Source organism: Mustela erminea, chromosome 2, assembly GCF_009829155.1.
Source record: "Mustela erminea isolate mMusErm1 chromosome 2, mMusErm1.Pri, whole genome shotgun sequence".
Classification (NCBI taxonomy): domain Eukaryota; kingdom Metazoa; phylum Chordata; class Mammalia; order Carnivora; family Mustelidae; genus Mustela; species Mustela erminea.
Genome location: NC_045615.1, coordinates 21,459,398 through 21,486,390, shown reverse-complemented (window position 1 = coordinate 21,486,390; position 26,993 = coordinate 21,459,398). Strand labels below are relative to the sequence as shown.

Genomic DNA, 26,993 nt, shown 5'->3' with positions numbered 1-26,993 from the left:
GGCGGCAATCACTGGCAACAACATGGATGCACCCAGAGGCTGTTATGCTAAGTGAAGTCAGTCAGAGAAAGATAAATACCACATGATTTCATATTTGTGGAACCTAAAAAAAAAAAAAAAAAAAAAAAAAAAAAAAAAACCTAAGGAACAAAAAAGCAAAACAGACCCGTTAAAATAGAGAACTGATGGTTGCCAAAGGGGAGGGGGAGGGAGGATGGGCAAAATGCATAAAGTGGGGAGGAGGTACAGGCTTCCGGGTATGGCAGGAATGAGTCATCAGGATGAAAGGACAGCCTAGGGAATATAGTCAACAGTACTGTAACAGTGCTCTATGATGACAACTGATAGCTGTACCTGAAAGTGATGTAACATTGTGTGTCCACCATACTTCAATTAAAGAAAACATAAAAGAACCTGATTCTCAAAAAGTACCCCTGGGGATAAAAACCCTGGGATAAAAAAGGGATAAAGTACCCCTGGGGATAAAAAAAAGCCAGGACCCCTGGGGATAAAAATACGTTATATGTTTATTAAAAATAAATTAATTAATTTTTTTAAAAAGATTTAAAAAAAAAAAAAAAGTAGGCCAGGGCATGAAGCCCATCTATAGATAATCCTGCTCATAGGCTCTCAAAATGTGTCATCCTCTGGGAGTAAACAGACACCGATGGTCAGGAGACTATTCCAGGGGGTGGGGGTGGGGGTGGGGAGTTCCAACTTATTTTGTCAACTAGAAGGGACCTGGGGGAGAAGCAGGGTTCCATGGGGGAACAGAAGAGCAAGAATGGTCATCCTAGAAACCACTCTTACAAGGCATCACAGGTTTCCTAAGTTGGCCAATTTTAAAAGTATTTATCCAGACATCTCTCCAAAGAGTATATATAAATGGCAATTAGCACCTAGAGAGATGCTCAAAATCACTAAGTATTATGGAAATAAAAATACAAGATACCACCTTATACCTATCAAAAAAATAATAATAATAAACAAAACTAACTTAAAAAAAAAAGAAAAGAAGTGTCATTGACAATGTGAAGAAACTGGAACCCTGTGCACTGTTGGTGGGAAGGCAAAATGACGCAGCTGTTATGAAAAACAGCATGGCAGCTCTCCAAAAAAAATAAAAACAGGATTATCACATGATACAGCAATTCCATTTCTGGGTATATACTCTTAAAAACTGAAAAGAGGAACTTTAAAAGATTTATATAACCCTGTTCACAGCAGCCTTATTTACAAAAGAAAAGCGGCAGCAACCGAAGTGCCCACTGACAGATAAATGGCTAACAAAATGTGACATACAGATAGAGATAATATTATACAGCCTCAAAAAGGAAAGAAATTTGGGCACATGTTATAACATGGATGAACCTGAGAACATTATGCTAAATGGAATAAGCAAGTCACAAAAGGATAAATACTGTAGGATTCCACTTTTTTAAGGTATGTAGAACAAACTGATAGAGACAGAAAGCAGAAGGGCTATAATCAGGAGCAGGGGGTAGGGAGCTGGGGAAGTAGTCTTCAACAGATACAGAGTTTCAGTCTTTGGAGATGAGAAGAGCTCCAGATATGGAAGGTAGTGGTGGCTGCACAAGATCGTGAATGTGCTATGTGTGGAATAAAGCACAAAGCTTCTAAAGCCTCAGAAGGTCCTGAGTGGCAGGACTATCTTTTGTACCCAGATAAAGAGCCCCTCTGGAGCATACCTGCATTTATGCTACTGAGGCGGCAAGGTGGGGTTTCTACAGAGCACAAGGAAGACTGATTAATCAGAGGGCTGGACCTTTCAGTCCTGCACACTGACCTCTGGCAATGGGAGGCAGGAGGGGCACTGGAGCCTAAGCTCTGTAAGAACTCCGGAACATCCACGTGGCCGGACACATGTGAGTGCATCCCCACACCCCAGTTCCATGGGGACAGAAGTTTCTGTGTCTGGGACCCTTCCAGCCCCCACCCTGTGTGGCTATTCATCTCTAACTTTTATATTATTCTATATGATAAATCAGTAAATATAAATAAGTGTTTTATCTCGATTCTGTGAGCCACTCTTAGCAAATGAATCAAACTGGAGGAGGGAGATGAGGGAACATCGAATTTAGAGCCAGTAGGTCAGAAGCACAGGTGATAACCTTGATTTGTAGCTGGTATCTGAAGAAGGGACTGTCTTGTGGGACAGAGCCCTTAACCTGTTGGGACTGATGCAGTCTCCAGGTAGACTGTGAGAATTGAGTTAATTGCTGGGTGCTGTGGAAAAACACATATTCAAACTATTCTTTTTGCCATACCAAGCAAAAGTGACTTTTTCAACAAATTTCTATTTGATCATCATCTAATTTCTGGCCATTCCTGCTGTAAATGTGTAACATATGAGAACAGACTAATCTCAGGCAAAGGTAGTCAAAATATGTACTTCTCTAGTCATATGTACTGAAATATAATCATTTGACTGCTCAGAAAATAAAAAATATACTTCAAAAATGAACAGAAATAGATTTTTCTCAAATCTCTGATACCTGTTCTAGGGCAAATATTAGTTGGAATTCAGGAATGTGGATGGAAGTAGATGATATCATGCCCAGTAAATGTAGAGGTTTAGGTAATGGTCCTAACAGAATTACTGAATAGCCAGCCTGCTCTCTGCGACATTATCTCCTATGTTATTTTCATTTGATACAAGGAGAAAGAATGATTCAAATTTCTATGCCTTTGTTGGTACCACTCTCAGCAACCTTTATAAACATCCCCAGCACCTCAACTCGGTTCACTGCAGATGAGGAACACATACACCAATGCTAAGATCAATGAAGATCCAAAACTAACCTTTTACTTTTAAAGAGCACCCCCCCCACCTTTAAACCTTCACACTTTCAACAGAAAGCTGATTTAAGTGGGAATCTGCACATTTGTAAAGCGCATACAGTCAAGATAGGACAGAATATACAATTTAAATGAAACTAAAACTATTCATCTTGAAGATCTCTTCAAATTTCTGATTTGGAGTTTAATTATCCTGGGGAATGATGAAATTAGTGAAGTCCCAGCTCACTGAGCAAGCACTTCACCCTTCTTCATTCAGTAAATATTTATTAAGTGCCTCCTCCCTGACTAGCAATGCTCTAGGTGTAAAGGATAGAGTACTGAATAAAACAATGTTGCTGCCCTCAAGGAGCTTACAAGCGAGTGCAAGAAGCCATGGAACAACCAAATACACAGTATGTCTAATGGGACTAAGAGTATGAAAAAAATCAAAGCTGCGTAAGGCAGGGGGCACCTTAAGTAAGATGTTTGGGGACATCTCCAGTAAAGTGGAGTCTAGGTGGAGAGTATTTGAGAGTACATGGAGGAGTAAAACATGTGAGTCTAGGCTGGAAACGTACTAGGCAGTAGGGACAGCAAAAGCAAAGGACCTGAGCATGGAGTAGGCTTGTCCCAGGCCAGTCAGGGCAAAGCAGCCCACGTGGGTGTGAGGACAGGACGGTGGGCCCTGGGCCTCTGGAGACATTAATTAGGGAGGGTCTAGGGCAGAGAAGCAACATAAAGACAGGCTCCCCCTGCTCACTGTATAGAATGTAAACTACAGGGATACGTTGGTGTGAGCAGGGAGATGAATTAAGAGGTCTTTACAGTAATCTGCATAAGGGACACCAGGGGCATGGGCCAGGATGATGACGGTAGGAGTCAGAGGCAGCTATATCCTGAGAATATCCTGAAACTGAGGAAAACGCGGGCTGACAATCTAGATGTGGTGTAGGAGAGAAAGGGCCAAGGATGGCCATAAAGATTTTGCCTGAGCAACAGCTCGAACGAGATACACAATCAGAGAAGGAAGTGAAGATGGAAATTCACTTGTAGCACAGAAAATAATTTTTTCTAAAGCAAAAATCCTTTCGGAATACCTGAAAAGAAAGGTAAGAGGAGAAGACAGGTAGAAAGCCGCTGGCATAAGGAGAGCTAGTTAAAACAACAGCTGTCGTTTCAAAATGGCCAGAGGGGAGGAGATGATGGAACGTTTGTAACATCTGTATGGTTTTCTACATAATACGGACCAAGCAGAAAAGGGGCCCTACCTACCTACAGAATTGTTAAGTATGGAATAAGTAATATAAAAGCTCATTTCTCTTATTTTTCTTTTAAAGATTTTTTATTTATTTCAGAGTGTATAAGTGAGAGAGAGCGTGCACTTGTGTGTGCGCGCGCACATACACACACACACACACACGTGTGGGGGAGGGACAGAGGGAGAAGCCAACTCCCTTCTCAGCAGGGAGCCTAACGGGAGGCTCGATCCCAGGGTCCCAGGATCCTGACCTGAGCCGATGGCAGACTTAACTGACTGAGCCTTCCAGGTGCACCCCCCGCCTCCTCTTTTATAAACTGTCGAACACCTTCCAAATGTCAGTCAAAATTATTAAAAAGGGAAGAGTAAATGTGACATGTGGGGAATGTCAAAATGACCCCCCCACACACACACACACACGGTGTGCAACTACGCATCTGGCATTTAAATATACTGGAGCCAATGCTGTTAGTGTCATTTTTATGATAATTCAATTAGTGTATATTATGCCCAGATTCCTTGTCTGTTTAAAAATAAACAAATGAGAAAAAAATCACACTTTTGTGGAATGAGTCAAGATCCCAACAGCTGCAAAACACCATTATTTTTAATGAAAACATATGTTCCAAATTGCAAGCCACTGAGTTTCCACTCAAGTGTGTGAGTGAGAAAACACAAGTGCCAGAGAATTTAGACAAGAGAAAGACAGAGAAAATGAGAGATAAGATATAAATTCCTTTCTCCTTACACATGGCTCCCTCCAAAGGAAAAAAAAAAGAGTCTATTAACACAAGTAAAACAGATTCTCTCCTCCCAATGATGCTGAACTCCTGAATCTTCAGCGTTAAAAAAGATTAATGCTGCCTTCACATAAAAGCAAAATGGTAGATGAGCTTATTAAATTCAACTCATTTCTTCAAAAAATCTTGAAAGCCAATTAATGAATCTGTTCCTGAAAATAATATATCTGTTCTTCAGTAATGCCAGATAAAATTGTTCCTGTGAAAATATATTCAGAACCAAAAATGTTAATACTATGAATCTCTACTGAATTAATCACTGTAAGATGTATTCATTATTTTGTGTCTTGTTCCACAAGAACTCTTTTCTTTTTTTTTTTTTTTTTTTTTTTTTTTTTTTAAAGATTTTATTTATTTATTCGACAGAGAGAGATCACAAGCAGACAGAGATAGAGGAGGAAGCAGGCTCGCAGCTGAGCAGAGAGCCCGATGCGGGGCTCGATCCCAGGACCCTGGGATCATGACCTGAGCCGAAGGCAGTGGCTTAACCCACTGAGCCACCCAGGTGCCCCAAGAACTCTTTTCTTAATTCATGGTGATACCCGTTCGTTTTCTTTTTCATCCCTAATAATCCTAGATGAAAAGTTTACAAAAGAAAAGCACATTTTAAAAAGAAAAGGTATGCACTCCTTACTGAAATGTAGAAACAAATAAACAGAAAAGTAAAAACAATACCTCTTGTAAATGTGAGTCTTTCTTTTTGGCTGATAAATTCAAATGTTTATCAATTAGACTATAGTTCTTTTCCGTCTCTTTGTCAAACTTCTTTTTTTCTTCCTACAAGTCAGAACACAGAGACAACTATGATTAAACAGGGGGGAAAATGCATACATACAGTTTATCTACTGAGAAGCTCAAAATAGGATTAGTATCTAAAAATAAATAAAGTACCACTAAGTGTGATGAAGTTATCTGAAAAATCAATCTATACCCAGGCTACTGCTTATTCATCCTCAAAACAGTGTTAGGACTGAAGAGTCACTTATCTTTTCTGTTTTTCCTTTAATGGGCTTTTTATGGAGCACGGTATTTTTCAATACTTACACTTAGTGTTTAGAAGCAAAGCCATGTCACTTGTCCCTCATTAAAAGAAATAATAAAAAGAACAACACAGGCTTAAAACAGCAAACTTGTGCAGACTTTGGCAAAGAAATGGGATTCTCCTAAAACTGAGTACATTTTGGTCTAGATTTTTTTTAAAAAAATCATCATCACAATTGGGGAAGAAAAAACAACTTGGGAAAAATTTTCCTTAATTGTCCAGTGTGAATTTAATAATAAGACCCTCTGATCAGAAACATCTTTTTTCCGAAACCTTCACAGTGATTTCTGTAACATCATTCAGAACATGTATCACTAGGTCAACAGGGTGTAAAGTAACGCAGATACCCTCATACTGAGACTCAGTGGTGTGACGTTACAAACATTTCTCGAGTACTGCCTAGGATTAGCATTTGCTTTTCTTTTGTTATAGAAGTTTTTGAGAAAACAAGTCTCCTAATTGTTAAATACAGAAAAGACAGACTATCTTCCCTAACACTGCCTGCCAACTTAAGTGGATTTTCAGTAAACATTTCTGAGCACCAATGAGAGCTCAGAATGTCCTCACACTGTCAAAATGTTTCCATTAACTTCAAATTCTCCCGAATTCTCCAAGGGCTCCTGGAAAGGAACATTCCCTTCCCTATTTTCCAACTTCTATCTTCTAAAGCAAAAATAATCTTTTCTGATATGATCTTTTTCCTGGTAGGCAAAGCGACTGAACAAAGTGTGAAAAGTCTATTTCTTCAATTTTTTTTTTTTTTAACCCCACCACAAGGAACTACAAACTGCTATGTGGGCTCATCTAGAGACCCTGAACTCATCCCACACTGAGGGAAGACAGGCAGTCTCCAGAACAGACATTTCTTCCCATTTCTACTCCAAGTTTAATTACAAACTAGCTGCACAATTTAGGGGGAAAAAAAAGTAACAACACAGAACCTAAGTTCTCTTACTGAAAATATAAGGATTTTTTTTTTTTTTTTTTTTTTGGTACTAGCTCATTCTTTGATCCAATCCTAAAGTTCTGTGATCTGATGGTTCACCTATGTGTGACAAGAGTCACACTTTTAGAAGCACATTTTCTTTATGCTCTTAATTTGCAATTAGTAAGAAAAAAAAGTTTAAGGCATTAATACATGGTTACTCTCTTTTCTGCTTTTTATTACTACACTCTTCATCAACTGTTTTGGTGACTAACAGAAAAATAACGTAAAACAAACATGTGGCCATCATTTCAGAATCTTCCACTATTTTAAAAAGTTGATGTGGTGGAATGCACACTGCGTTAGGTGTGAGAAGACAGATCCTGGTCCAGGCCACTTTCTACTGCACCAGCGTCACAGCGTTCTCTGGGCATCCCCTTCTCCCGTGGAAACAAAACAGGAAGAGAAGTCCCGCCCCTGCGTTCACCACAAGAGGACTGCTAAGCCGGATCTGATAGGAAAACACATTTACTATCCGCACAGATTCATCCTTCGCAGGAATACTGAAAATATTTTTACTCATTTGATTTCATGTGAATCACAGAATGGGACAAAGGAAGCAGTGATGCTAAAATCAGCAGTCAAAACACCCAGCACACTCAGCAGTTGTGGGGTTTGTAAGTTAACACGTGGGTAAAGTTGAGAATGAAAGAAAGCGGGGGTATCAAAGGCTTTGTGAAGAAGGAATTCAGCCAAGAAACAACATTCCTCCCACCAACAGAGTGGAAATGCATTCGTTCACACACCGTACGGTTGTGCGGTTTTGTTGTTAAACCTGAAGACTTAAATAATTATTTCTTCTTGCATTTTCTCTCAATGCTGTTGCTGTTTCTTTGTGCTCACGTGGCTTTTGTGCTGAAATAATACAAATTTTAAAAGGGACTATCTTCAAGTAGCACTCAGTAAAGAACAGCATTTTTTCGTCAACACTGCTAGAGCTGACATATGTAACATAGATGTGTGTGGAGATATATATATATATATATAAATGTGGAGAGAGATATATAATATATAAATATTTATATAAATCTATAATTTATATAAATCTATAATTTATATAAAGTGGAGATAGATATATATACACATATATAATAAATTAAGTAACTTATGACAAAAGGATCTATGAAGGATCGAATCTAATACAATGAAAATTTCTTTTATAAAAACAGCAGTACAAATTCAAGTAAGTCTGAGCCAGGTGCAATGAGTTTGTATCTGAACTCAGGCACAAAAAGTGAAGCAAGACAGAACTCATTAAAGAGAGGTGCAATCGCTTCTCAGCCTTTTGGCTAAGATCAAGTGTAGGAGAGGTGGGGGCTATGGAAAACCAGATCGTCCACAACTATTCTAGAGGGGAAGGTGGCTATATCATGGCTCCAGCAGATTTTTACCATGTGGGAATATAGGCTAATATATAAACCATGTCCTCTGATTTTTCTGGACCAGCTGAAAAATCCAAAGATTTTTAAATGGTGCCAACACTTTATTTTTGTTTTGTTTTTACACTTTCACATGAGTAAGCCAAGCAAAATTATGTTTACAGGTGAAATATGACTCACTGAAATTCAGTTTGTAATCTGTTACAAAACCACCCATCCCCCCCCAAAAAAAAGGTAAAGAAGAGCAATGATTTAAAACAGGAAAACTAAGTAAGTTGTATGCTATATAAATGGTAAAGAATCCAGAGATTTTTAAATGGTGCCAACAGTTTATTTTTGTTTTGTTTTTATACTTTCACATGAGTAAGCCAAGCAAAATTATGCTTACAGGTTAAATATGACTCACTGAAAGTCAGTTTCTAATCTGTTACAAAACCACCCACCCCACCCCAAAAAAAGTAAAGAAGAGCAATGATTTAAAACAGGAAAACTAAGTAAGTTGTATGCTATATAAATGGTAAAGAAAGATCAGAAACCTATGAAATAGGGGCGCCTGGGTGGCTCAGTGGGTTGGGGCCTCTGCCTTCAGCTCAGGTGGTGATCCCGGGGTCCTGGGATCAAGCCCCGCATCGGGCTCTCTGCTCAGTGGGGAGCCGGCTTCCTCCTCTCTCTCTGCCTGACTCTCTGCCTACCTGTGATCTCTGTCTGTCAAGTAAATAAATAGAATCTTTAAAAATAAATAAATAAAAAAGAAACCTATGAAATAAAACTTAAGTGACCAGGTGTCTTCAATATGTTAGAAGTAAACATATATATATATGATTTTATCATAATTCATTGGGTAAAAAAATATTCTTCAGCCAATGGTGTTGATATAATTAGTTAACTACATGGAAACAGAGAACCACATGTCATATGAAAACTAATTCCAGATGGACTGAAAGAGTCACAAGTAAAAAATGAAGCCATAAAAAAGAACAGTTTCATCAGATCTCAGAACAGAGGCATACTTTTTGAGCAAAAAAGAAATGGGAGAAGACATAAGAACTTCTAGATATTAAACACACACACACACACACACACACAATAAACAAGCTAAAAGGCCAACCACAAAGCAGAAGAAGAGACAATTAATATATTAGAAAAGAAGCAAATATTCCTAATGCATAAAACATTCTTAAGGTTAAGCAATTTTTTTGCTAAAATCATTTAATATTCCCATTGAAAAATGAGTAAGGAACATATAAAGAACTCATAAAAACTTAAATATTAGTGTGAATTGTCCACATTTCTTTAGGGTACTAGAATTTGGGGGTTTTTTGTTTTAGAAGAAAGGGAGGAAGTGTTTAAAGTTCCCAGGTATCTTTTTAAAAGGTTTTGGTTATTTCACAAATTTCCTAGGATGAGGAAATGGAAAGATTTATTTTACAATGATACACGTTAAATAATAAGGCATGCCTAGTCTGGAGAACTAGCTACTTTCTCAGAGATTCCAACTCCCCCTCCCTTACTTAAATAAGAAAATGGGAGTAATATCACACATTCAAGAAGGAAGATTCACCCACAGGTAATACACCCAGCAGGACACCTTCTCACATGGAATCCTGATATCCAAGCCAACCAGAGTTTTGCCATCCCTATTCTCCTCCTCCCCTGATCAACCTCCAGCAGGTGCAGGTGAAATGCCACCTCTTCCAGGAGGCACCCCTCTACCATGTGGGGGCATAAAAACAGCACTCCCCCCCTAAGTCCTAACCAAGTGTCACCTATATCCCTGCCTGACACTTTATTTGCCTGATCCAACCCCACAGTCCCCCTTTCTGTAAAGTCCCGTCAACCTATTCAAAGAAATAAGAATTCGGCTTTTCTCCCCACAGTATCTAGCAACTGACACCGCACCCAGGAGACACCCATCACCCATCGGAGGAGGAGAGAAGGGGGAAGCTATGGCTGCAGAGGTACCAACAACAACAAAGCTGACGGGCACCCTGGGGTCCCGTGCAGTGGCCCAGAGTCACCTACCCATTGCCTTAGCACTACTTGGCCAGAAGGGTCACATGGGGCATGTTATCTCTGCAGCTTGCATGCAGAGAGTGGACAAAAACCTGAGCAATTCGTTTGGCAAGTTGGTGCAGCACAAGCTGTAAATGGGGCAATAAAATAAATCATGACTCTGTATGCCAGACCCTACTCTAGACATGGGAAATACATCATCATGTTCATGTCATCCTCACAAAAAAACCTCCCGAGGCAGGGGTCATTCGTCTCATTTTAAAGATCAGGAAATTGAGGGCTAGAGGTCGTAAGTAACTCACTCTGAATTGCACAGCGAGCTAAGGGGCAGATGTGGGATTCACACGAGAAGGAGTCAGGTCTTCCTGAGAGACGTGCCTGGAACTCCAAAGATCAGAGGGCATGTTCCAGAGCACCTATGCTCACCCCAATTATGGCACTTTTTAGTGTATTTTTATTGCTTTTCTATTTGGCATCTCCCCTCCAGAGTTGTCAATTTCTTGAAGGCCAACCAGCCACAGTTTTAATTCACAGTTGTACCCCAGTGCCTCCTGCCATGTAACAGGCCCTGGGAAGTATGTTATCACTAAAATGAAAGAAATGTAATTAAATTAAATCAGCATTTTTTTCTGCTTTATCAAACATAATTTGAGAGATTATTTAGGTAGATTTGCTTTTTACCCATATTTTGCTGTCATTTACAGAATCCTGGGCAATCAACTTTTATTAAATATTTAGTCATTAGATACATTCTTAGAAATACAAAAGGCATTTGGTGTGAGGGCCAGTGAATAGCTGAGGGAGTTATAATATACGAAATGAACATCTGTTTCAACCCTTCGGGTTAATTTTTTACTCCATGGGATAAAATGGTAATGGGCTCTTTCCAACCCAGCATTTGAATAGGCTCTATTATCAATATAGTTTGATTGCATCTATTTGATATTTGCATGCTGCCCCTTGCTTAAAGCCACGTTGTCATAACTGAATTGCTCAAATACCTAAGAGGAATTTTTAATTCTCCCACCATAAGCCTTCACAAGCTAGGGTACTTCTTGGAGATTTTACACAACTGACTAGGCTCCTGCATTGGTCAGTACCTGTACTAGTCTCCTGTGGCTAATTCAGCATTTAATGGGCAGCGGCTACGGACAGTGCTGTGCAGACACTGGGAACAAGTGAGAACCCGAGGAAGGAGAAAGAGCTGCAGAGGAAGTAAAAGCTGATCTAGGCCTTGGAGGGAACTCTGACGAGTCACCTCATGTGACACAGCACAGAAAGACTGGTGTCCTGCAATGGGAAATGGAATTTTTCCAGCAGAGAGGAGAAGCTGGGAAACATGGAAGAAAATCCACAGAACCTACAAGAACAAAGGAATAAGCCCAAACCAAACAGAAGGAGAACAAATCCAAGTAGAGGCAAATAGTAGAAAAGAATAGTTCAGGGCTTTTAGAAAATTCAACCTGCAAAAAACACCTAACAGTTTAGATAGTATGAAAACCACAATTCAAATTCATCACAGGGATTCTGGAAACTGGAGAAACCAAGACTGAAAGGAACAGAAAGAGCTCTAGTTGAACAGGCAGACAGCAGGACACGCCAGGTGGGGAAGGAGAAGAGAAAGACATCAACATTCTGATAAAGATATTTTAAACACTCTGCTGTGGTCAACTTTTAAAGGTTTTTTTTGTTTGTTTTAATCCCCACCACCAAAAAAAAAAAAAAAAGAAAGAAAGAAAGAAAATAAGAAAAGAAAAAATAAAAAAAAAAAAAGCATTATTCTGTTTTTAAAAAAAGACTTTTAACCTAAGAGAAATAACCTAAGTCATTTTTTTTAAGTATCCCAGTTAACCAGTGAAAACAAAAATATGTTTGTCAAAACATGATTTAAGGGATGCCGGGGTGGCTCAGTCAGTTAAGCCTCTGCCTTCGGCTCAGGTCATGATCCCAGGGTCCTGGGATCGAGTCCCGCATCAGGCTCCTTGCTTGGCAGGGAGCCTGCTTCTCTCTCCGCCTCTGTCTGCTTGTGCACTCTCTCTCTCTCTCTGACAAATAAATAAACTGTTTAAAAAAAAAAACAAACATGATTTAATATTTAGGAAGCACAGATGTAGAAAACCAAGTATACAGATGACAAACCCTCCCCAGGTTCTCCTAGAATGATCAAAATAGACTATTTATTAGATACCTTATATAATAAGGCAGAGTTGAGGCTAGTAGAAAATAAGGAAAGCACAGCCTTTTCTCTGAAACACTGAACAATCTAATGAAAGAGACAGGTGTTTATGTAGCACTGTGTCACCTAGAAAATCACCTTTCTCTACTCTGTATTATATAAAACTGTCAGTAAAAAAGGGCTTCTCCCTATGACCCACAAGGACTGGCTGCCTCAAATAGTATCAATGATGTGAAAGCCAACATACATACTGTACAGAATAAGAACATGGGACAAATCCTTCATAAACTTAAAGCCAGGAGAACGATGAAGGAATTAAAAAAAAAAGACTTCAGGATGGAATCTGGCCACTAAACAACTCAAGGCATAGACTAAAACTACTAAAATAACTTCTTCTTTTAATATGGTAGTCTATCCTACCTACAAGATGTACTTTGAACAAGTACAGCATCAGGAATGGGGAAAGTTTCAGAGGGAGGAGCTGTCCATCAATAGAAAACTCAGGTCAGAAATTTATAACATCCCAGTAGGGGACTGCCTGGATGGCTCAGCTGGTACAGCATGGTCTGGCAGGGTTACCAGTTCAAGCCCCACACTGGGGATGGAGCCCACTTAAAAACAAACAGGCAAACAAACAAACAAACAAAAACCTCGTAGGGTAGATGGCAAATAAAAAGAAAATATATTAACTAAGACATATTCATTTTCCATTTCTATAATACATCCTCACTGACCACCACCCTCACTCAATCAAAAATACGAAAAATAAGAAATGGACACTGTTTCCATTCCATACCTGCCAATGAAGTGTAAAAAAAGAAAGAACCAAGATGTTCAAGATTTAGAACAGAATCATAAACTACAAAGTGGGACAGTCAGATCCCCAGATCTCTCATTTTACAGATTAGGAACAAAAACCTATTACTCGCCCAAGGTCACAGGTGTGAAAGCAGAACTCCAGTGACCTGCTGCAAAGCCAGAAGACACAGTCAGCCTGGTGCAGCTCAGCAAACAATCCCAGGAAGGGGACGAGGAGGGTAGCCCCACTAACCGCTCTCAAAACACAGCCCTTCACTAAAAATGGTAAATACTATACCAAAGGGAAATGTCTAATATTTTAACAAGTCACTTAAAGGAGAACTGATTCTATAAATAGCAAGGAAAATGCTGGTAACTCTTTGGGCCCAACTGTATAGCTACAGCCCTTGAAGCCACAATGTGCATCTGTACAAAAGGGTTTTAATATTTTGTTTAGGAAGATAAAGGGAAAAAAAAGAATCATATCCCCAAGCCATGTTGGGAAATGGGGGTGTGTGTGTGTGGGGGGGGGGGGGTAATACAAATATAAAAACTCTCTTCCCTACCTAAAATTGATGTTATTCTCTTCCAGGCCAAGCCAAAAATAGTCAACACACGAATGTTATTTTTGGTTCCTCAAGTGAATACATAAACTTCAGGAAAGGCAGGTGGAAATTATTTCTCTGGGATAATTTCAAAGTTCTGTTCACAAGCTTGAGAAGTTGCTACATATATTCCAGGCTCCCTGTGGTCAAGTCACCATATTATTCCCCGAAATCCTGGCTAACTCCCAGATCCTGGCGCACAGGCTGCGGGGTTACTCATCCTTGAATCCCCGACACCTAACTATACTGGCACATAACAGGAGCTCAATAAATCTGTGCTCAATGGAAGGAAATTATGTCCCAATAACCCCAATATTCTCTTCCTAGTTTCAGTGTCATCACAGTGTAGCAGCGTTTCTCATCTTGAACCCTCATATGCGGCTGCACTTCTCCATAAAACGAGGGCATTCAAGGAAGCCACTGCACTCCCTACAGAGGTAAGATGTTTCTGCTGGGAGCAAGTGTGCCTTTTGGTTAAGGATGTTTTCAAAACTTGTTACGGGAAGGTGTAGCCAGAGAGGACTAAAGGTTTTACTCTCCGGCCCAGGTGTTTTGGTTTTGTTTACAATTTCATATTGCCCAAAGGGCAGAAAGCACATTGAAACATAAAACAACAGATGGTTCACTCCAGCATCTCCTTTAAAGCTGCCAAATGTGAAGAAAGTGTACACTTGACGCTGTTCCTCTGAAACAGCCCCTCCGTCTTCCCTTTACAAGTGCACTCAAATTAGACACAAACCTTTACTGCTCCAAGTTGTTCTTTTCTGAATTTTTCCAAGGGTTTAATCAGGGTTTCAGTTACACTTAATGCCTAGAGGACAAGAATGATAACAAAAGAACACAGTATTAGGTTTCCCAAAAGGGAAAAAAAAAAATCAGTATTTCATTTCCCTCTTCCACCCCACCCAGAAATAAAATGAACAACATATTTTAACTACCTTATCTCACCCCGCCAATGCAACCATTAAATCACTTCTAAATTTATTAACACGCTAGATCTCCATAAATATTTTCAGGGAAGAGGAGGTGGGGCAAAGTGCCAGTGAAATGTGCAACACAGCCCCAACACAGCTCTTTCTTCAGGGAAATAGCAAGAGGGTTGTCTTTAAACAACAAAGGGGTCTATCACAGTCATTAACAGAACACTTCTGTTTGAGTTTTTTTTTCCCTCCCCCTCCTCAGAAATTTACAAGTCAATTACATTCCTTTATTAGTTATCAGACTACATTATGTGAAGGCCTAGGTTTGTGTGTTACAAGTTTAAATACACTCAGTCTTTCTGAAATTCCTCTTGAGGGTTTACAGTATATCAGCAAAGCCGTCACTGCAGCTCACAGCAAAGTCAATATTGGGTGGGCTGGCAAACAGCTCCTACATGATAGGAGCCACACACGGACTCCAACCACAACTGCTCTCATTCTTAAAGTGACTGGCTTGGGGCTTTTCATTTTAAGACAGAATATACAACAAACAAGGCTGAAAATCCAAACAAGAGGGAACAACTACCTAAGGAAAATGCATTTAACAATATGCAGGTGGAGAATGGCTTTCTCACCATGTATTTCCAGGATATGGAAAACATCCAGGATAGAAAAGGAAACCTCAAAATACTTTACAACAATGTGCCACTGCCTTTTTTTTTTTTTTTTTTTTTTTTAAAGAAAAGTCCCCTAGAAATCCACGCTTTAAATTATAGAAAGAATAAGTGACTTAGAAAAGGAAAGGATTCTGGGGCACCTGAGTGGCTCAGTGGATAAGCATTTGCCTCAGGCTCAGGTCATGATCTAGGCTCCTGAGATCCTGCCCTGAGCTGGGCTCCTCTGCTTCTCCCTCTCCCTCTGCCCCTCACTCCCCTCATGTTCTCTTGTGCTCTCTTTTTATTTTATTTATTATTTATTTGAGAGAGAGAGAGAACACAGCAGGAAGGAGAGAGAGAAGATGCAGGGCTTGATCCCAGGACCCTGGGATAATGGTCTGAACTGAAGGCAGATGCTTAAGGACTAAGCCACCCAGGCAACCCATCTCTCTCTCTCAAATAAATAAAATCTTCAAACACATTTTTTTCTAATTAAAAAAAAAAAAGAAAGAAAGAAAGAAAGAAAAGAAAAGGAAAGGAAAGGATTCTGAATTTAACCAAAGGCTCCTTTGCAATGTTCCATTAGGTAAGCACTTCTCCCAAAGAGACCGTTCGAACGGTGAAACAGGGAATCCTCGAAAAAGTGACTGTGCCTACTTGAGATGTCTAGAAGTTGAACTCTTCCGTGGGCCAGAATCTAGGTTCTACTCACTCCCACTATGAAAACTTGTCACTTAGGTATCAAGGAGCTGGGGCAACAGTGAACTACAAGAATTAAGAGCAACAACTAGTCAAGGGAAAGGGATCATTTTCAAACTAGGTTCATTTTATCCTCTCTACACTGTTGAGCATGTGACCTACAACAAGGGCAAACCAGAAACTCCTCTGCACTAAAGAAGAGAGCAGGGACAAAGCACATGCCAGGAATCCCAACCACTCAGAACAATAGGGAATACCTCCAGCAGATAGGAGAGGGTCTGCCATACATTTCCAAAGTGACCCAGCTCACACACAACCTCTCAAAATAATTTAAGGCACACTTCTATGAGCACCAGAGTCACTGTCTAGCTTCCACATCGTGTTCCTGCATAAACCTACATATAAATATACACGTACATAAGCTTACATATAAAATATTCACATACATCCTCCATGGTGGCTGGCCCACTCAAGAAAGAAGCCAGCCCAGCAAGCCATGCTGGGAACACAGGAGCTAGGAACCACTCAAGTTTACAGAAGACAGGAGCAGAGATTCCAAATCATATAAGTATGAGCCCTAAAAGTACCAGATGGGGTCTTCCCCATTCCAAGCTGCCATTGCAATAAACCTGTATTTCACGAAACAAGTATTTGCTGAGCGTTCAGCCTCAGGTACTGAAGACACGATGATGAACAAAATCAGTCCAGTTTCCGCCCTCCTGGAAGTTACTGTCTAGCACGGGAGACACAGGATGCACTCATGAATGCATAAGTAAACATCTAACTGCAAATTCTAGGAATCCCTTCCTATGGAGAAAAGCAGGGCTAAGGTGAGGAATATATTAGAGGATTTATAAGGAAAAAAAGACTCAGGAGAGTTCCATCAAAGAAATGACATTTAAGCTCAGATCTGAAAGAGGAGAAGGAATTAGGGGTGCAGAGAGCAAGGGAAACAGTTTCCAGCCTGAAGCCAGCAGAAGTCAAAAGGCTTAAGGTGAGGAATTTGTGTATTACAGTAACTAGCAAAAGGCTCGGGGGTGGGGGGGAATGAAGAACAGAGAAGTAGATGGAAAGAGAGGAGTGAAGGCAAGGGTGTGGGAACATGCAGGGCCCTGAGGGTCCAGGGAAAGAGTTCTTTGATTTGGGGCATGATGAAAGCCACTGGAGGGTTTTAAGCAAGGCACTAAAACAATGATTATTTAGATCTTTTAAAGATTACTTGGGGTTCTCTGAGAAAAAGAGATTAGAGGTGAGGAAAACTAGGAGGAGAAAGACTTGCTAGAAGGCTTCTAGAATGGCACATACAATAGAGGATGGGGGGTTGGAATAACAAAAATTTTTCATAACAAAAACTGAGAGGAGACCATTTTCAGAGATATTTGCAGGTAGAATCAAACAACGTGGGAAAGGAGGGCGTTTCCAGGATCACTCCCAGATTCCTGCTACAAGCAACAGTATACACAAGAATACTATTTAGTAAAGTAGGAAAATTTTGAGGAAAAGCAGCTGGGAGCAAGCACTAAGGCATTACATTAAATCTGAGATTCCAGGAGACATCCCAAGGATAGTAAAATACGTAAATGCCCACATGAAGAATCCAGAAAAGATGGTTCAAAATCTCGAATGTGGGGAGAAGATGAGATGCTGTCCACACATGGGTATGGCCCTGTCACAGGAGTTGGGCCCTGTCACAGGAGTTGGGCTCCTCCCCCGCCTCGTTAACAGGAAGTAAGGAGAACACGAGTGTCAGTACAAATGAGCATGCAGATTTCATGAAGAGAGGCTGGGGACCTGCTACCTGATGGTTCTTTTTTCTATGACGTACAAGGCAAGGTCACTTACTAAGAGAGTTTGGACATGGGGAAAAGTTTGCATAGAGAGGAGAATGAAGGAAAGAATCCTCACAAACAGTGAGCAGGGTACTTCCTAGAGAAACATGAACACTTACAGGCAGGCCTACAGGCCCTTTGAGATAAGCAAGCAGGAATTTGTGCAGACACCCATCGGCCCCCGTTGTGAGATTTTCTCTAGTGAGGCAGGGAGTAGGTGAGCAATGAGGGTCGTCCCTGGTAGGCGGATCTCCAGGAGACATAAACTTACCAGCATCACACTGCACAGGCAAGCTGCACAGATGGGACTCTGACTGGGTAAGGGAGGACTTCTGGAAGGGGATAAAACAGACCTGAGCCCAAAACAGGGCACTGGAGCTCTTCAGGCAAAGAATAAGAGTAACGAGGAGGGGAAAATGGAAATCTCAGGGCATAGAGCTGCAAGCAATCTGGTATCACTAACACAGCTGAAGAGATCCAATGGGCTCCGCTTGCCATCAGAGTAGGACATAGGAAATGCCCTGTGAATGCTAGATGTGGGCATTAATAACATGGACATGTGAAGGCCTTTTGAAATGTGAGCCCTAAAACTCCAGATGGTGGAGTAAATGTCCTTTAAAAAGACCAGGCCACAAAGATTACACATGAGCAATTGTAGGTCATTAAGTGTGTCCTTCACTTGGAGAATTAATTTGATGCAATATCTGACTCCCAAGGTCTAACACTGGTGTAGGAAAAGAATATAAGGGATTTCTGTCTTACTGTTTGCAGGTTAACAAAGAAATTTCCAGAATAAGGAAAGGAGTACCTGTTTTTTCCAATTTTCCAATATCCAATTTTTTCATTAAATGTTTTGATTGAAATATTATTAAATTTAAAATTATCTTTTTTTTCCCTTAAAAAAAACCTGGTTATGTAACTTCTGAACTGAACGTTAAGTATTCTGTTCAAGAACAAAATAACAGAGTGGCGACTACATGCTTCAGTAAGGCAATGTTGGTTGAGCAACGAAGATTGTTTTCTTCTTTTTCTCAAAATAGACTGGAGACTCCTTGGAATCTCTCAGTTCCTTTTATAAATTTCACAGAAGTATTATATAATATTTGTTAGTAATGAGTGTTACTAAAATGTTCTAAGGCCAAAATGTGATTCTTCTTCCCCAGTGAAAAATGAATACCGAGTCAAGGACTACTCCTAAAACCCTAAAGGAAATTACTGTGAAAACAGTACCCCAACTTGAAAGAGACAACTGAAGTAACAATACAAAAGTGTTCAAATACTAGGAGATTAGAAATCAATCAAGTCATTTAAAGAGAAAAAGAAAAAGCAAACACAGATTATGATTTTAGAATCCACATATAATCTTATATAACCATATTTTTCCCCATAAAATACTTGAACAGGCCACAAAAGGAAGTCATAAAAAGCCGTGACTAATGAGCCTTAGAAGGGATTTTGGATAGTCTTGCTTAGAAACAGAATGCATCTACCTGAACATAAAACATGTTCATTTACCAGTTGCTTTCACCTTAGGGCAGGAGTCGGCCAACTTGTTCTACGAAAGGCTGGGTTGCAACCACTCAGCTCTGCCATTTGCACAAAAGCAGCTGTAAACAGTCTGTAAGTGAATGAGCAGAGCTAGAGTCCAGCAAAATTATATGTACAAAGACTGGAGGCAAGGCGGGCTTGAGCCAGTTAGCCGAACCCTGCCTTAGAGAATCATCTCAAGTATCATGGCCAAAGATATGCTACTTACTCTCAACCAACTGTATATTTTTTAAATATACATTTACAGTATTTGAAGGGGACCAAGATTTAGGAGGTAAGATTGACTGCTGGATGAGAGAACCACAGTGCAAGTAGCTGTCTGGCTGAAAAGAGGGATTCAAAAGTGATGCTGTAGAATTCAGCTGGGATAAGCAATCTAGTGGTTTCAATACTAACAGGCAACTGTTCAAGTGTAAAACTATAGTTTTTTTTTAAAGGCAAGATCTGTTTTTGTATTTTTTTTTAAAGATTTTATTTGACAGAAAGAAACAGCAAGAGAGGGAACACAAGCAGGAGTGGGAGAGGGAGAAGCCGGCTTCCCGCTGAGCAGGGAGACGGATGCGGGGGCTCGATCCGAGGACCCTCATTAAGTGAGCTAAAGGCAGACACTTAATGACAGAGCCACCCAGATCCCCCTCAAGTGTAAAACTATCTTAATAATTTATGTTAATTTAATAGCAGGCTTTAATAAGGGCTTTAGTCCCTAAAAATGAGTTAACTGAAGTCAGCATGAGTCAAAGGAATCATAAGTTGCCCTAAAAAAGAATGAACACATACACTGGATATGTCCAAACCAAACAAGGCAATCATTCACCTGTGTCCTATCTCAGTAGCATGGGTACTGCGGTTCAAGAGAGATTTTCTAACTGGAGTGAAGCAGGAATGTGCCCAGAATGGTACAACAGTTTAAGAAGAATAAGAAAACCGGAGGTATTGGAATTGGTCTAATGGGGAAACGCTATAGATCAGATTCTGGGATTGCCATCAAGAGGAGCTCGGTAAGACCTGCACTGAGAGACAGCTGGCCTGGGAGACCTCTGGGGTCTTAACCAGCTCCAGGATTCTGTGGGAGTTCAGAGAAGCAGAAGCACAAGGTACATCTCAATGTTGAATGGCCAATCACAGAATCCATTAACACTTCACAATTCAAAGTAAAAGAAAAGGAGTATTTTGTAACAGCCTGGGGAATTAAGTTTTCCAACTAGACCAGTCTGAAATCCCTTTTATTAGGTACCTGGAGGTGAGAACTTAAATGTCTAAAAAGAAAAGGAAAGGTAGGGCAGTATCTCTGCCTGTCTCCATAGTTGAAGCAGTCACCAGGAAACCTGTTGACAAGGGACAGCTGACAAGCACAAAATCAGACTCTGCTTTGGAGAGAAACTCTGCTGCTGCTTTGAGTTTCCCCATTTGAGATCGAAGGCTAAGTTCTGATTCTAAATCTAAAGAAAATGGGGCCTGGGCCTAGAAACCCATATTCAGTAAAAAGGCAAAACTACATTGTATGAGATCTTTAGTAACATTTTTTTCACGCCTCAGTCTCGATAAAACAGTGAATAAGTCCATGTAAGTACTAAACCATGCCTTTCTAATCACTCAGTACTAACAAGGATAGACTGAGTCTAATGAAACAGAAGGAATTATGTCTGTTCCCCATGGCCCTTGTTATTTTAAGCCTGGATTCCAAGTGTTCTTAACCCCAGAGGAATGCATAATCTGAGAGCAAAGGAGAATTTCCACTATTTTCTCCCATGACCTTCCAGATACTTCCCATTTCATTAAAGGGAAAACTCTACTTTCCAACTCCCCTATCAAGAATAGCAGCAAGAAACCATGTATCAAACATATGTTTCTTACTTTCTTCTTGAAACAGAACCTCAAGAAAGGGTGTCAAGGAACTATTATATATATCTGAACAAAAGAAACATTCTTCCCAAAATTGTCTCTCAGGGAAAAAAAAGGACTTAACCCTATATAAGAATTCTTACAGTCTCCTTAAAGAGTGTGTTTTCCATTATTTTGATCAACAAAGAACTCTTAGAGGAATCTTAGCCTTAACCCCCCCGCCTCCACCCCACCACCACACCTAGTTTCAGATCACAAAAGTGTCTGGGTCACAAAAACAAGAGGAAGCTAAAAAATTTAAGAGATGCAGTTATTCTGGAGAAAACCTCAAATTTTAAGAGTTCTGTGCTTTTGTAAAGACCACTTTAAAAGAAGTAAGAGTGATTAAGTCATGAAAATACATCTGTATTACAAAATCTGTAAAAGAGACTGTCCAAATGTGCTACAAATGAGCACCTGTAGCTTAAGATAAAATGTCCAATGAAAGAATCAGAAAGGAATTTTTTTAAAGGTGCCATATCTCAAAGAACTCAGACAATTGTGGCCATGAAATACTCTGGATAGGTATGCCAAAAAAAAAAAATCAGAATATATCAGTGATAAACATACTAACATAAAAGGGATCAAGACTTGGAATAACTTTTTTATGAAGTGGGGAAAAAAATTCTAAAGTATACCTCAATAATTATGATTTTAGGGACACCTGGGTGGCTCAGTCACCTTCAGCTCAGGTCATGATCCCTGTGTCGGACTCCCGGCTTCTCCCTTTGCCCCTCCCTCTACTCATGTGTACACATGTGCACACTTTCTCTCTGACAAATAAATAAATGTTTTTGAAAATTTGATTTTAAAATACTGCCACATATTTAATCAACTACATCAAAGTAAGCATATGATTATCTAGTAGACAAACATAGGCATATTTACAAGTGTGTCCATTCGAGCCATCCCAAAACATTTTTTGTTTAATCTTCTCACAGGAAAACAGTGTTGCCGTACAATCAGGCATAAACATTATAGGTAGTGCATATCTGCCCTTTGGGATACACAACACTTAAAACACCTTCCTATGTTTGAGAATTCTACCAAATGAGGAACAGTCCACCTTCCACTATAAAAGCTGGAAATGACAGACCCTTGTTTTCCCAGCCACCTGGTAGTGAGGTCGTGGGACCTGGCCAGAGTTCCACTAATGAGATGCTCCCACCCCAGACTTGGATTTGGAAGCTAGAACTTCAAGAAACTAGTGACCAGAGATTCTGGTGGGTGGCAGCGCCATCGTTTCCAGAAGGAGCTGCTCCACAATCACCAGCAGGGGCAGCGGTGCTGTTGGGACATGCCATGTTGTGCACACCCTGCAGCAAACAGTACTGACGTTCTTCTCCAAACTGGGTTCTACAAGTGCAACTCCGGCCATCATTCCTGGTTCCCAGAATCAGATAAAGATCCTGCAAGCTACCACGTATGATTCTTTAAGATTTTATTTATTTATTCATGAGAGAGAGAGAGAGAGAGAGGCAGGCAGAAGGAAGGCAGGCTCTCCGAGGAGCAGGGAGCCGGATGCGGGGCTCAATCCAAGGACCCTGGGATCATGACCTGAGCTGAAGGCAGACGCTTAACTGACTGAGCCACCCAGGTGCACTACCAAGTATTCTTTAAATTAATTCCCATTCTGTTCAGAAGACTTAGACCTTGCAACTGAGAATCTAGACTAACAGAGCATTGGCATTTGTTTAAATTGCAGACCTTTCAACAATTGTCAAAATGCAGCACTATCACTTCAATTCTTAAATAAGTTTTTTAACCTGATTAAACCAGATCATTTTTGATGAATTAGATTACTTCCCATCCACACTCATCCTTTGCAATCTCTCTTTTTCTCCATCTAGCCAGTCTCTCCCTGGACTGAGCCTTCCTCCATCAACCTAGACTTGGGTCCTAATAGGAAAATTAAAATGCACAATAAAGCCCTCCTATTTTTCTAGTAGCTAAAATAATAAGAGAAAGAAGGTAAAAGACTCTGATGCTAAGAAGAAATGAAAACATTTAATTGGTCGTTCTATGAGAGCCTTGTCACAGTGACAAGAGGCCAATATTCTCTCATGTGGGCTTGGTCCTAATCACCAGTTCTGGTTTTAGACCAGAGAAGAAAGCAATTCTCTTTTGTTACCTGAATATTCTCAACTTTAAAAAAAGAGTAACAGTTGCTCTACCTACTTAACACAGTTAAGTGTTTAAAAAAAAAAAAAAAGGAAGGTAATGCCACACTAGAAGCAATTTTAACTTCCAAACAAATCCCTGGATGTTATTTTATTTATGAGCACAGCTCAAGCTAAGCTAATCCTTCTGGTGGAAACAAAATTAAATTTTAGAGCAGTGGTAGCTCAAATTACCAACTCAACTTGGTGAGAATCTTAAACCCACATACGAAGGTCTAACTGGGACATAGGTACAGACATGCAATAAATTAATTCTATAGAGTTTAAACCTGAAAATTAAGAACCAATTATTGGGAAATAGTTTCTTGAATGCCGGATTCTTCTAGGCCACAGCAGTCCCATGTAACAGGTTAGAAATTGTAATTAATAAAATATACATTCTAATTTCACTAGATCAGTCACCACATCTTTGCTTTCTGAAAGTCCAAGAATAAAAAGTTGCTAGAGTTTTTGACTACTTTCAATCCTAAACTCTAAACAGAGCCTAACAAAACCAGAGGACTTGAGCTGAAGTTCTGACAATTTCTTTTCTCTGGCTTAACTCCCTGAATATTTGGCCATAATCTTGCCCTCAAAAAAGCTAAGCCATTACATCACAAAAGTTTAAGCTTCCCTTAATGTCTCTTTTCTACAAACAAATATCTTCGTGTTTATTTGAAAGGAAAAATAAAAAGGAAGCCCTGCATCAATTTTGAAAGCCATTCATTAAAGGTTGCAATTTTACTCCAATTATTTAAATCAAATAGACTCTAACAATAAAGTTTTTTTATTATTCTTAAGAAAAACTGAGAATTTTCAAAGACTGGGTATATTATGAATAAATTAACCTAATAAGGACATTAAATAAGAGATTTAACCTTGATCTTCTTTCCCTCTGTGCATGAGGGACAATAAGGATCTAGCTTCTTCTTTTTTTTTTTTTTAAATAAATACCCAGACAGAACAATCTGAGAAACAATAAAATCCCACAAAAGTGAGGGAAAGAGGAGCCTGACAGAAAGCTGCAAAAGTTTCACAAGAGAATTAAAAATTTTATTTTTTAGCTTTAAATAAGAGAACATTTTATTTTTTTTTTAAAGACTTTATTTAGGAATGCCCGGGTGGCTCAGTGGGTTAAAACGTCTGCCTTCAGATCAGATCATGATCTTAGGGTCCTGGGATTGAGCCCTGCATCGGGCTCTCTGCTCAGTGGGGAGCCAGCTTTCCCTGCTTTCTCTACCTACTTGTGATCTCTGTCAAATAAATGAATAAAATCTTAAAAAAAAAAAAGATTTCATTTATTTGACAGAGAAAGAGTGAGAGAGAGAGCACAAGCAGAGGGAGCAGAGTGGGAGAACCAGACTCCCCACTGAGTAGGGAGCCTGATGCAGGGCTTGATACCAGGACCCCAGGATCATGACCTGAGCTGAAGGTGGCCACTTAATGGACTGAGTCACCCAGGGGCCTCCAGAGAATATTTTAATTTCTGAAGTGAACTATAAATCAGAGGCATAGCACCTAATGGAACCTCATAAATCAGGCCATAAATGATTGAATGAAGGAAATATGAGAAAGACAGAGAGAAGGAGGGGAAGGTGGGGAGACCTGTTCAGAAAAGAACGTCTAAACCCTTGGTCAATGGCAAAGAGACTAATCATCAGCCCTTCTGTGCCTGGGCTATCGGAGTGGCCGAGACAGAAAAGGAGTGCGGGAGGCAGGAAGGCTCTCTCCTTCTCCACTAAGCAGTCAGCAGCTGAGTGCCTCATCTCCACAAGGACCTAACATCTCACTGCATCCTTAAGTGCTAGAACACCACCCAGCTCCTAACAGGCATTCAAAAATATTTAGTGTACAAATGAGATAGGATTCGCCTACAAATTTAGATAACATGAAGAATAGAGTTTCCACAGAAATTCAACACTCCCTGCTGATGGGGACCATAGGAACCATGAATACCTGTGCTGAGGCTCCTCTACACATGATCTCCATTCAAAACCGTCTGTTTCTGTATTAAACCACATCTCAACGAAGCAGACAACACAACCAGATGAAAAATGCCAGAAATGTATTAGGGGAAACATCTGTGAGAGAACATGGGGAGGCTGGAAGAGCTGTCAGACAGTGATGCAGGCAGGTCTGACCCCGGGGAAGGAGACAGGGAGGGAAGGAAGGTCAGATGGTTGCGGGGACACGGGTTAGACTGCAGGGCAGTTCTAGGGAAAGTTCAGCAAGGTCATCGGGGAGTACTGAGCCAAGGCTTCCTGTCAGAGGACTCCAGGGTCCCCAGGAATGAGCTGCTTTTGTACCCCTGCTGTCTCGGTCACCGGCTGGGGGCAGCCTGTGGGAGGCATGGCCTTCATTCTAATGCAGTGATGGAATCATATAGCCCCTGGGCCCAATGGTCCCTTCGACTCCCTGCAGTGGTAGAACTGAGAGGTGCCTATCTGCCATTGCACCTAAGGTCCATATTCCTTCCACTACACTATCATGGCCACTGGTATACCCCTGGGCCTCTCGTAATCCCCATCACCAAGGAATTTCTTTATTTCATTCAATCCAACATGACACTAAACAAGACACTCCAGCAGCACCTGGAGTCAGTCAGTCAGTTAAGTGTCCAACTCTTGATTTTGGCTCCGGTCATGATCTCAAGGTTGTGAAATTGAGCCCCATGTCAGGCTCTGGGTTGGACGTGGAGCCTACTTAAGATTCTTTCTCTCCTTTACCCTCTGCACCTCCCCCCACTCACGAGCACTTTCTCTCAAAAAAATAAAATAATAATATTGACAGTATTTTTCATATACTATTTTGAAATATACTTTTCATATACTTTTCTCCTTTTCATATACTATCATGGAAAAAAATACTGCTAATGAAATCTTGACTAAAATTGAATACTCAGAACCTTGACATTTATTGAAAGAGCTCTTTGGTAGATTTATATCATGTGTCCCTTTCATGCATACATTAAAAAAAAACAAAAATAAAATATATCTAAGATATTTCTAAAACTTCTTCAGACTCCAGCTCTTCTGAATCACTTTTCATCTCTGTCACCAGTAGCAAGTTTTGCCCACACATTTTTTTCTTCTCTGTGCCATCAAGAATACTGGAGATACGTTACTTCTTTAAGGGCTGCTCCACTATGGTATGGGTCCCAGGATCTTCTACCAAGATGAGAACACCCACTCCTTAGGTATTTGCTGATGCTGGCACTTCTTTGACCTAACTAAAAGGCCTCGAAAGGTTTTCAAACATCCACCAGAATTCATATTTCTTCCTTAAGTGGCCAAGTGGTTTGTTGACTGAAATGTTGGCAGAGAGGGTGGTTTACACATGTCCAAACAGGACAGGAGAAATAACAAAATTCACATTTCTTCAAGACTGCTGCCTTACCGATGGCAGCTATAAGGATACATTTCCATTTCACCCATGTTTAAAGG

The 26,993-nt window shown here is 40.2% G+C and overlaps 1 protein-coding gene across 1 annotated transcript in view; it reads right to left on the bottom strand.

Moving 5' to 3' along the window:
- ARHGAP10 (Rho GTPase activating protein 10) overlaps window positions 1-26,993 on the bottom strand; it is a 319,494-nt gene that overhangs the window by 199,972 nt on the left and 92,529 nt on the right. Inside the window, exons 4-5 of the mRNA XM_032330629.1 lie at window positions 14,598-14,669; window positions 5,536-5,637 (exon numbers count right to left, since the gene is read on the bottom strand). Coding sequence (XP_032186520.1) covers window positions 5,536-5,637; window positions 14,598-14,669 — 174 coding nt within the window. The remainder of the gene's footprint in view (window positions 1-5,535; window positions 5,638-14,597; window positions 14,670-26,993) is intronic.